Here is a 12,921-nt window from a genome sequence, read left to right on the forward strand (position 1 = left end):
TTTGTTCTAAGCACGATCATTACAGGGGAGTTTTAAATACAAAAAGATAAAAGCAGAACACATTATCCAGGAGACCACATGGGCATCCTTCCAGGCTGCACTTCCTCAGAGCTAAACCACAAGTTTATTTACGTATAAAATACAAAGCATATTGCATTTTCTTTTTACTGAGAGGGTTTGCAGGAACTGGAATAACCATTCAAGATCTGTCAATGTCATGCAGAGACCACCACTGACCTCTGTAGCTTTAAAATGTCAACTCCTTCCTCAAATTTACTAGTCTTAGTGCTCCCTGGAGCATGAGACAAGAAAGAACAGGAGTTGAGAGTTTCCCCCAACACACACTTCAACTTTGCTGCAGACAAAAGGAATTTCACGTCCACATTTTCCTCCAGGTCAAAGTTCCCAATAAAATCACAGTAAGGAGATCATTACAGGCATGTACACAGTCACCAATAACTATGTCAGAGGTTACTGATACAAAACAGCAGATAGAAGGCACTTCTGGTCAAGCCAAACTTGGCCCTGATTTGAACCAGTGCTCTGAATAAGCAGCTTGTCCTTTGAATGGCCCCCTCTGAGATCAGAGAGTACTGCTGTAGCTGCTTCTGGAGCTATGCCTGCACAGCACCCCCAGTAACTGCAGATGTGTTAGGACATCACCAGATCTTGCTGAGCATTGATTCACCTGTATCAGGCAGATTTGGCAGCATCTCACAACAGCAACACTGTTTGCTGCTTATCTGTGCATCATTGAACCTAGAATCTGTAAAAACGCAGCTATATTACGGCAGAAATATCACGGTCTCTAGCAGCTTCTAGCTTCTCAGGGAGACTTCTTCAGTTTAATAAGTTACATCTGTAAATGCAAATATCTGCCTTATTTCTCTAGAGTCACCATTGCTCTAAATCAATTCAGGTCACGCTGAAATTAGCCTTGCCCTTCAGCAGGTTAAGAGCTTCTCCCATTTTGCTATAATTAATACATGTCCATAGAAAAATTACAAATAAAGTGAAAGACAAAAAAGAAGTAGGATTATTCTGTAATATTTTTTTCGTGTCCCTCTATCCCCAAGCTCAACAAGAAGCCTCTCAAAAATCTCACTCTGCTGCAATTTAATAAGTCAGCAAAAAAAGAGACGCTGCTTGAAGGTATTTCACAGAAGAAATAACATGAAACCCACAAGAGACTCCTCAATAAATGTGAGCCCCACACATAATCCTACCTTTATTCCTGCAATAAGGAAAAAAGCTCATTCATTTTCTAAGCTTGCACCTTCTTCATTGTCCATTTTAGGTGCAATAAGATTCATCATTTAGTCACTCTGGAGAGCAGTAGGTCTGCATTTATCATGGTGAAACGCATCCTCACTGTTTGTTCTTAGAGTTTACGGAAAGCCAAGCACAATGACTCATAAAACTGCTGCAAGAAAAAGCTGAAACAAGTTAAGAGAATGAGCTTAAGTGACATCCTTCATCCTACATTTCCGGCACGCAGAGCCAAAACCACATCACACTTTCAGCAGAACAGATTTAGAGCTATTATTTATCATAAACAGCAAGACCTTCACCAAGGCCAAGTAATGTTTCATGGTGTTCCTGAGCTGCTCACAGATCTTAAGTGCACTATAAGCAGTAGAAGGTCTGGCTGTACATTCTAGAGCAAATGGGACTCTTTTCTGCTAATGTACTATTCTTTTTGGTCGGGAAAATTATATTTTCTTCATGCTGAGAATGGTCATCGTGAAAATTCTTACCTGTTTTCCATCTAGTGTGTACAAGCGTTTAACCACCCCTGAATCCAGCTTGATGGCATCGGTTATATCAGTAAGAACCTGTTCAAAGGAATGTGCTGTCTTCTTGTTGAGCAGGATCCGGACTGCCTTCCGTGGCTTCACTCCACTCCTGATGATAGTGACCAGTTTAGGCCTAATGAAATCCTTATTCTCTTTTGTATCTGGAGCACCTCCTTTAGCAGTGGCAAGAGATGGCACTGAACGAGAAGTAGAAGTTGTCTTAACATTCACTGACCAGTTTGGGTTTACATTCTTTGTGTACTCCAGTTTCTTGAAGGGTTCTATGGAACCACATACGTAACTTTCCCCTGTGGAAACAAAAGCAAAAGTCCAGCAAGTCAGATTGGAGAAAGAAGAAGAAAAAAAAAAAAAATGCAGAAAAATACAAAATCAAATCATTCTCAAGTTATTAAATATTATTCTTAACATTCTTTGTCTACAGTGCATAAATATTGATCTCTTCCCTTCTCAGATGCTACTGACTAGAAAATGAGTGATCTTTTAAAGATCACTCTTCAGCTAACTGTCCAAGAAATGCTGTTACAAAAATCCTTGAAAGCAGCAGTTTTCTTATCAGAAAACACTATTTGCAGTGGGGACCACTGCTGTCAGTAAACACAGTAAACAATGTTTGTATTTCACCAGCAGCCCAGGCCCAGCACATTATCACAGTACTCCTCCAGCCTTCATGCTTAACTGGCCCACTCCTAAGAAAACATCAGGCCCCAAATATTTCAGAGGAAATACTATGAAACATTACCAAAAAATATAGGCTACAAATAATGTTTTATAAGAAGGTGGGTGAAAGTGTCATGGAAATTTGTTAACATTTGATTTTTTTTTTTTCATCTTTAGGCATCACAAACCCAGGACATGTATAGACAAGAAACCTCCCTGTATTATTTACTGACTAAATATATATGTGGGTTAAATGAAGACAAAGAGTAGCAATTAAAGGCTTCTCATCACAACAAATTTGCCATACTTAAAAGAAAAATAGTGGCTATTAGTTCCTCTTCCTGTTGGAGCATTATCTACAGTAAAATATTTTTGCAAATACCACACCCACACAACTTCTGGGGAACTAGAAATCAGCCAGAAAACCCAGCACTATGTAGATTAGCACCAGAATCCAGTAGTCCAGCTGAAGGCTGCTGTGCAAGGGGCAGCTGCTTGGGTGCTCCCAAACTCTCCCTTGAGCTTGACTCTGTGACTGTGCTGGCAGTAGCAATGGATGAGTTGGATCAGCTCAGTGATCTGACTGAACATACCAAAGACACTACTAATTTTGCAACATCAAGCTGATCCAGTTCATACTCTGTCTGAGGAAAAACAAACAAACAAGCCAAACAAAAACCAAAAAACTCAGAGACCAATACTAGATCCAGCAAGACCATACCTTCTGGCAACCTACAGTTAAATCACAAATAATACAAGCTCCTATCCTGAACAATACCACAGAGACATCTGAGATGTTTTAGTTCTTCTGGGTTCAATAGCACAGAGGCCTTCATGTCAGAAATTTAACCCAGCGTTACAAAACCAGAAAAAAACTCAGTGATGCACCTCCTATGCCAAAAAACCTGTAAGAAACAAAAATATGCCTAATGACCCATACCTCTAAGGAAAGAGGACTCACAGTTCAATCATTAAAAGAAAAGTAAGTATTACAAATTTATTTCTGAACAGAAATTTTTGGGTTTCGAGGCACCCAACCCAATTCTAGAGTTATTACAGCACACAAGGAATGCAGGCAAGACACACAGTCACCACATTTAAAAATGGAGGCAGGAACACTGGGACATGAGGCTTGGATAAAGGAAGGATCTTCCTTTTAGCCACTGCATAGATAGACAGATATGTATATGGCAACATCAGACTAGAAGGGCTCAGCTACAGTAATGATTGGTCAAACAGTAAAGATTCTCTTTTATCCATGTCCCTGTCCAATTGTTCTAGTATTAGCTACTCAATGCACCCACCACATCCACAAAATTAGCAAGTTTTAAGGGAAAAAAAGAAATCCTACTATAAGTAAGACTGCTCTCAATACAATAAATACCTGCTCTATAAAATAATTTGCAGAAGTTTCTTCAAAATTTTTAAGCAAAATTTATTCTTGTCTACACTTGTGTTTGCTGAAAGCAGTAAAATCCACCAGCAACCTCCTATTTTATTTTTTTGCAGGGGGGATATAAATCTGGATTTTCAGGTTCAGCCCTCTTAGGGAATTTGGTCACTTCAGTTGCAGAAAATAACATTTATTTAAAATCAAGTCTTCAAATTAAAACTCACTTCTCAAAGGGTAGGCTCATAAATAAATGTCGATACACAGTGTACTCAGAAGATTTACATTTAATTTATTAAGAACTCTTTTGGTTCCCCTTCTTGAAAGGACAGCGTTCCACATGATTTTTAATATCAGCTACATTTAAAGGTCAGATGGATTCCTTGTAGCATTTAACTGCACATCAGCTCTTCATTACAAAACTAAATTTATATGAATGATCATTTAAAAAGGACCAATAGAATCACTGAAGGTTTGGGACTGTTTGAACATAAGCACTTTTGCCCTCTCCTCATTTCCAATGGTACCATATCACTAAAATATTTACACCAAGATAATTTTTTTCCCTTCAAGAGGCTCATATTTTTCTACAGAACACCTTGGAGGTAGAGCATCCAAGGCCTTCTAAGATAAAATATCTTTAGTAAGAACTATTTTATATAGAAATACAGAGTTAGATGTTAGTTAGGGACTGAAATTTTCATGCATCCTGGTCCTAAGAGTGAGGCCTGTAAGAATAAAAATCTTTAGTACCTCTGGTGTTTGTACACAGAGGAATCTCAAAAGGACAAAAGGTCTTCACCTAGATTTTCATTCCCTTTTTTTCACCAGTACCTCCAGGAGAGAAGACTGTAAAAAGATTTCACAAGGGGCATGACTTAAAAGTCCAGTAATCCATCTCCCTGCTTTAGCTATTGCTTCTTCATCATCGGCTTTGAGTAACTGGCAGCTGGAAGAAGAAAGTAACGACCTCCAGACACTATATTCCTAACAGAACAAGTGTTGAGAAGGATTCTTTGAAGAAACTGGATTAAGCAAAGGGCACAGACAACAATGCCTATTTAACGGTGACAATTTGATTGCAGCTCCCCAGGAGAGGAAAGCAAGGGTTTCACAGCGCAGTCATCTGTCACTAATGGAATTTTGACTCTTGATTACAGTATCAATAGCCATTAGGAAAAGAAAAGGGGAACACCCAGTTGCTTTGGGAGATCTGGCATCTAGGAAAAAAAGTGATTACTACACCTTAGAAAGTATCTCTTTCCTGAGAGCCTCTTCACACCAACAGTGCAAAGGAAACACATACCACTGGAACCTTGCAAAAAAGATGCACAGCGCTTGCTGGTCAGTTTCAAACTTGCTGGTCAGTAACCCTACAATTTAGTTTGTATAACTGCTCAACAATTCTGGGAAATGCCATGTGTAACAATAAAATAAATCTTAACATTGAGAAATTATTCATAAAGCTAATCATGTAGAAGGGCCGATCCCAAAACATCGTTTATGCTTAAAAAAAACCCAAAACAAACAAAATTAAAAAAAAACCAAAAAAACAAACAAAAAACAAACAAACAAACAAAAAAACCCCACAAACTACTACCTGCACATCTGTCAAAATTCAATGCAACTGACCTATCAGAGACATGCAACACTGGAGGATAGTTCTTATGGGTCATGACAGAATTTCAAGTCTTGCTTCACTTACTAAATATTTGTAGAAATAATATCTGTGTGTACAAAGTGGTTGCTAAGGAGACATTGAATCACTGCATGTAAGTACTGGAGCTTTCCTGATGCAAGTGTCTCCCTGCTTTCCACATTGGTATTAGCAGTTTGTTTACTTCAGCTTACTGATATTCTCCCTATAAGAATGACCAAAGCATCATCTCTTAAAAGCCATTTTTTTGTGTTGCTTTTCTGTGCTTAAAGTGACTTAGCCTAAAACGGGTTCATGAGGAAGCCAGTTATCTTAGGTGGAAATCTTGGAGAAGGAAGAGAGAACCAGTTTGAATCTCACAAACAGAGGGAACACAACCCCTCTTTGTGGCGGTCAGGATTTGCCAATTTATGGAAAATAGTGTTGATTTCCTTGGAGTACAGTATGCAGTAGGAATGTAAAGTCAATTTATTAATTAGCAGTGATTTACTGGGGTCCATTTCCCCAACAGATAGGACAAGAGATATGTTAAGAGGATGGGGAAGGGCTTAGCACACCCAGCACTCCATGCCTAAGCATACATGCCTTTATTCACTTCTACCCTTTGGTTTTATACATACAAAAGGCAGAATATCAATCCCTCAGGAGAAAGGACAAAAAATTCTGACTGCCCCTCACTACTCAGAGCAGATTGCAAAAGGAAGATGACCTGAATGAAATAAATTACTGATACTTGATAGTTCCCAAATGTGTTAGTTAATAGAACAATAACCTACTTTAACCGCACTGCTGCTGCCTTATCTTCCTGCAGGGTCTGAAAAAAATGCAACAGTGCAAAAGAGATGGAGCATCTACAGGAAATAAATCTGACCTACACATGTTCACCCAGCAATCAGATGCACCAGAAACTTCAAATCAGATCTCCTCTGACCTTGGAAAGGACTTCTTTCACAAACTTACTTTCTTCTCAGTTCAGACTAAAAAGTTGGGGTTATTTCCCCTCATCAAAAATACTTCCTCTGTCCCCTCAAATTTCTGCAATCTTGTTACAAGTAAGACAGACACTGTACACACTTAAAAAAAAGCCCACCAAAAAATAAAGCACCTAGAATAAGATATCACATGGACTTCCAAGAAGCTGTTAAGCAAGACAGAAGACAATCTACAGGCTAATGGGTGAACAAATAATCAAATAAATAGTGCCAGAACAACCCTCTACTATTTTATGCAACAGGATCATTCAGCTGTTTGTTTATTAAACAATATAAGGATTGCAGCCATTTCTGCCACAGGATTCAGTCCAAGTTTCCCTAAATTTGATAGCCCTGGATCAAGTCCATGGTAAATATCCAGTGTAAATTTAATCCTACAAACAAATGTCCACATAGATTCAGCTCTACAAACATTTAAACAGATATTTTACTATTATTATTTTGATAGCACATTACACATGCATATGAATCTTTCCAGCCCATCGATTCCCAGCTGCTGAGGTAGGCATGATCTCGAAGAAAGAAGCCATTAGCTCTGGAGAGCATCAGAGACCACGTCAATCAATTCCTACAGTCTGACCTGGCTGGGCTCCTCACCAACAACACCCGTGTGGCTGGCAGAGTCAAGAAGGCAGCAGGAGTACTGGGAAGGAGAGGGAGAAGCTGAGATATGAGAAATGAGGTGACAGTAGGAGCAGCAAGACCCATATACAAAACAGGTAAGGAACTCTTGCAGCCGATCCCTTCAGCAAGGAGACACTGCCTTTTGAACCCTGCACTGGCAGGCAGCTTCTCTGCTGCTCTGAGCACAAACTGCCTGCCTCCATCAAGAGAGCCTTCCCAAGTCCTCATGTGACCCAGCATTTCCTCTGCCCTGCAGCAAGGTTCACATCTCCCAAGAGTTATTAGCTGGCTACAGCTATTACTGGATTTTAAAGCTGGCACATCTGCATCCTTTCAAAAGGTTTCAACAAGGTTTGTGGCTCTAAGGCAATCCCTGAGAGGCATTAATTTTTCTTTTTGAGATTATTCTTTAAAACTGTTTTTGCCATTATGCCTACACAAAACATGCAGACACAGACAGAAGTCTTTAGAATCATTTGGCAGTGCACCCAATATTGACATGTGATAAAATTGTTTCCCAGTACGTTCTCAGCCTTGTGGTCTGGGGCTTTCGGCTGGTCTTTGACGGCCAGCTCTCAGCTGCAGGGTTACCTTTGTGGTTGGTATACGTAGAAATTTAAAACAATGAATTCAGATTCATACCCAAAACTCTGAGGTAATATTATAATAAAATTAATGAGAAAGAGATGCAGTTCTGGCTACAGATTGATACTGTGGTCTTTGTTCCACATAGCAGGACCCCAGGAGTAAAAACTGTAAATATTTGTTTCAGAGTTACCTTGCAATGTTCATTTTTATTTTGGGGGTAAGATCTCTCCACCTTTAAGATTGGTTGCTCTAAGGTTGATACAGTTTTGGAAAAGCAAAGTTCTTTCCTGAAACTTCCTTTACAGCTGAAAAATTTAGCTTTCAAGAGCAACTTCATCTTTATTGTTTCTACATGCTTTGATTGCATGTCATGCCTAGGAAATAAAGTCACGTCACATTCAGAATACATTCTTTAAACGTGAGAGGGTCCAAACAGCAGGGCTGACAAAAAGAAGGAACCCGAATCCATTGCATTATTTCCTTCATGTAGGATGACAGAAGTTACAGACCATGTGAAACTTTTTACAACAGTACATGCCTCTTGTTATCAAATTCCAACCAATCTCACACACGTAAGTCTTAAGAAAAACAAAGAAAATAAAAAAACCCAAACAAAAAGATGGGGGGGGGGGGGGGGGGGGGGGGAAATACAAAAAAAAAAAAAAAAATCAATCAAACCAAAAACCCACAAAACCCCCACGTCCAGGGATGTCATTACTTTCAAATAAAGAGAAAATGTGTCCATCTCAAAATAATCTACATCACCAGTACACAGCCATGCCAGCTCTGAACTGTATGCAGAATGAAACTAAATATAACTGAAGCAAAACAGCTCTTTTACAATCTTTTTCCTTTGGGACTGTATTTCATGCAGTTCTGTGTATTTAGCTCTGGGATGAAAGACAGCGGCTGCTGTCTCATTTCCCTCACGAGCCTCTCTGTCTTTATGTACCACATGAGAAGGTAAGAGTACAGGAACTTCCTCACTTCCTCAGGCATAAAGGCAAAAACCAATTCTAAAAATCAAGGCTTTATACATTTGCTTTACATTGGAATCACCAAATCAATGTTCCTCCAATCACATAAATTCATAACAGTCTCAATAAATTAATTAGTGAATTCACACAGGAAGGGAATAGTCTCACCATGAAGAAAGCAATACTTCATATTTCAGTAGTTGGAGCACAAATGTTATTTGGCAAGAGGCAAAAATCAAGTGATTTTCCAGCTATTTAAACACAAAGCACAGCTTCAAGCTAATTAATGCTGTACCAGACGAGCCAAACTCTAATAAATTTGTAGAGTAAAGAGTGGAAGAGGCTTATGCAAAAACCATCATTGAGCTAATAATATATGAACCCTTGCTCCACTGTGAAGTTCTGTGAGTGAAACAACCCACCCTGCAGTTTTATACAAATAAACAGAAGCCCCTTTTCAGATAGAATAAGGATGTAACTCTCTTCTTCCAGACAAAGACTGACTTCTGTAAATCCCACAGTCCTAATGGGACACGAAAACAAGACTGTACTCCTTGAACTATACCAGGAAGGGAAGATGTATTCATTGGAAGGGTATGGAATAAAGTCCCACAGGACAAAAAGAAATCCCAAACGCCTTCTTTAAAATAAACCTAGGTCCTTGCACTGTCATTCATTTTGACTGACTGATTAATAGCTGGTATTATCCTTCACTAGGATGCCAAAATAAACCAATCTCACAGGTTGCTGGATTTATTTTTGAATTCAATTCTTTATTTTCAAAACTGGTTCTGACTGGCTGCAAAAGGACTGGGCAAATCAACATTAACATCAATGAAACTTGCTTCTTGTTGAGCATACCAATCAAATAAGCAAATGCACAAAGACTGCTTTTAAACAGACGTTGATTAATATTGGTCTTTCCTCCCAGAAATTGATTTTCTCTGGCAATTAAATACTGTCCTGACAAATATAGTTTTAACTGTGCCCTGAAATTGATAACATTGCTCCTCAGACCAGTTTCCTTTCCATTTCACTGCACCTCTGGCCCTAACCCCTAAACCTGTAACCTAGACAGACAATCCTGCCCCTTCAATTTTCTTTCTGAAGCATCTCCATGTTGCCCCCTACTTTCCTTTTTACACAAGGAAGATTATCAAGAATATCAGGTTCTCAATACTTAAAAAGCTTTCCTCTGCTGTGACACAAAAAGGAGACAACCCAATGGTGGCTGAACACCTGCTATGCAAAGCTGCACTCCTCTTTCAGGAGCCACATTTGCCATTACCCTTTTATTCTTCTCTCTCCATATTAGCCTTTTTCTGATCCTCTCATTACATCCTGGTACTGTAAGTTCTCTCACCTGGTGCTAAAAATGAAAATCACATAGAAATTACAATCTCTGTTACAATTCTAAATTGGCTGTCTGGTGGCTATCTATCCATTCTTTACTGGTTTGTCCATGGCAACACTGAGGCCACGGGTAGGATGGAAGCAAAAATGAATGAATTGTTCTACCTCTATTTTCTTGGAACACAATCAAGTACCTGCATTTGAACTTCATGGGTAAAAAACACTCTCATTTATAGCCATGTGATAGTCAATGCCTTCATACTCTGTATATTCTGATGTTTTACACTAGAAACCCACTGCAGTCCAGAAGCATTTCATGTTGGAAAAGCTACTTTAGCTATTCTTAATACTTGAGAAAAGTACTATTAATTTTTTTAATTTAATATTCAAATTGATTAATGCTGACAGCTTCTTTTGGCAATAGAACTATCACTGAAGGAATGATAAATTTGTTCTCAATGGGCTTATTAATGATTGGCATGTCTGACATTTTACAGGTACCAAGAATTGTCGGCTCTGACTAAACCACTGGTGATGGTTTATACTGCAGGTACATGAGCTTTATTTAACAGACAACCTAAGATCTCTACAGCTTCCTGAAAGGAGGTTGTAGCAAGGTGGGTGTTTTCTCTCCTCATAAATAACAAGCAATAAGACAAGAGGAAAGGCCTCAAGTAGAGCCAGAGCAGGATTAGATTGGGTATGAGGAAAAATTTCTTCATGGAAAGGGCTGTCAAGCACTGGAACAGGCCATCCCTGCAGGCTTCTAAGATATGCAGATGTGACACTTAGGGACATAATTTAGTGGTGGCCTTAGCAGTTCTGGGTTAATGGTTGGACTCAATTATGTAAGAGGTCATTTTCAACCTTACCAATTCTATGACTGGGGAAAAGGGACATGCTACAGAGGAAAAAAGTTTACAATCTACCCCAGCTGAATCAAGGCTACAATATTACTCTTTTAACAGGTGGCCAACTTTATGCCATGCAATGAGACGCTAGTATTTTACTTAAGACATATTTACCTGTAGAGAAGAGGTAGAGCTCTTCACTAGGCTCCAGAGACTTAAAAAACCAAAAACATCTGAACTGAATTTCACATAAGTTTCATTAGCACCACAGAACTTTTGAAGTTTAACAGACTAAACTCTCACTGGCTTGACCTTGCATCTTTATGAAAAGAAAGATTAGATGCAATCTTCAGGATACAGGACTATCAACACTAAGTTGAAAGGAAAAGGTTAGACACATTCAACAAGAAGGAAAGAAGTAGCAAGGCAACAATATTTCAAGGTGTCATTTAAGATATCCACAATTCTAGTCAGACCATTGAAAATCCTTCCTTTATCAATAAGAATACCATCACCTCTTTTTGAAAGACTTAAAAGATTAGACAAAGGCCGACTGAAACCTAACTTTACACCTCCAGATCTTACTGCTCACCTTCTACTAGCTGGTCCAAGGAGGAAATCTTCTTGGAGCCATCAATTGTGTAGATTGTTCTCACTCCCTGGGGCAGGTTCACATTGTCGGACAGAGTTCGGGTCAGGTCAGCCAGGAGAGCTTCAAAGGACCTGAAGCGGTCAGGGGAGATGGCGTATACAATCCCTTTGAAGTACCGGTCTCCGTTACGGTAGAAACGAACTTTCTTGGCTTTCTTCTCAGAGCTCAGGGTCTGTAGAGTGCGGGTTCGGTAAAAGCTGCAGTGGGCACTGTGGGTAGGGCTGGGCAAACCATTCACCCGGGACCCTCTGCCATATCGCTGAGCTTTATCACGCTCATCAAAATGCTCCAGCTCCATATCTCTCCCAAGGGACATCTTGGAAGTTCAACCTAAGGAATGCACAAGAGGAGAGAAAAAGCTTAAGAAACTTAGAAGTTTTAAGGGAGCTGAATTTAAGACTTCCTGTTCTATATAATGCTATTACAGAGGACTATTTCCTAGCTTGAGAAAAAAAATTGAATAAAACCATGCTACAGTCACGTGGTCATTTCACACATAAGCCTCTTGCCACGCCTTAAGAATTACATTTAAGTTAGATGTCCTAATAACGTCACTCATGAACCCAAATGCTAACGATAAGCAAACACTGAGAAGTGTTTGTTCAAATTCAAATTGTATCTCGGAAAATGAGGTGACCAAGTTGACCTACTGGAAAAAAGGAATAAATGCATCAGCTTTCTACTTTTTCTCATGTTATATTCAGGGGCTATTTGAGTCTCACCTACCTTCTCAACTGTTCGCCTCCACTAAACTCTTGGTTCCAACTGTGATCTCAAGAGGTGTTGTTTCAGAAGGGCTGACAGTTGCCAACAACTAAGTAATTAAGAAATTTTCAGAGGAATAGATCTGGCAGGTTGGCAATGAGAATCAGGACTATCACACATAGTGGGTCAATCCCAATGTTAAAAACTACCTGCATATTCCAACCATTGGTTTCCTCATAGCCTAAGCTTTGTAATACATTATTTCATTGTCTTTGCACAAATGCTTTTACATACTCTGAACCAACAGAAGGGCTCAAATGGCACAAAATTAAAGAAAAAATATATTAGGAGACAGTGTTTTTCAACGAGCAAGCTACTTCAGGGCTCTATGTCTTGCAAGATGTATTATTAATATCCTAAGCCTAATATTCAAATTGATTAAGGCCAACAGCTTCGTTTGCCATCACCAAAGGGGTGATAAAATCAGTGCCACTGAGCAAATAAGCAATCCGTGTCTCCCATGTTTGACTGTGAGAAACACCCCTCAGCCCTGACCAAAACAATCCCAGTTGTTCAATACAGTTTACATAAACAGAGGTTGACATGTTCTGAAATAAAATCTAGGAGGCAAATACTTCTGTTACTTTTTGACAACCAA

At 39.2% G+C, this 12,921-nt stretch overlaps 1 protein-coding gene across 3 annotated transcripts in view; it reads right to left on the reverse strand.

Annotated features, from left to right (window-relative positions):
• DCLK1 (doublecortin like kinase 1) overlaps window positions 1-12,921 on the reverse strand; it is a 236,203-nt gene that overhangs the window by 220,988 nt on the left and 2,294 nt on the right. For all 3 annotated transcript variants that reach the window (XM_071448337.1, XM_071448338.1, XM_071448340.1), the window contains exons 2-3: window positions 11,499-11,888; window positions 1,758-2,104 (exon numbers count right to left, since the gene is read on the reverse strand). In XM_071448337.1, the coding sequence (XP_071304438.1) occupies window positions 1,758-2,104; window positions 11,499-11,874 (723 nt within the window). In that variant the 5' untranslated portion in view covers window positions 11,875-11,888. The remainder of the gene's footprint in view (window positions 1-1,757; window positions 2,105-11,498; window positions 11,889-12,921) is intronic.

Source organism: Agelaius tricolor, unplaced genomic scaffold, assembly GCF_023055355.1.
Source record: "Agelaius tricolor isolate 1412-34295 unplaced genomic scaffold, bAgeTri1.0.p SCAF_26, whole genome shotgun sequence".
Lineage (NCBI taxonomy): Eukaryota > Metazoa > Chordata > Aves > Passeriformes > Icteridae > Agelaius > Agelaius tricolor.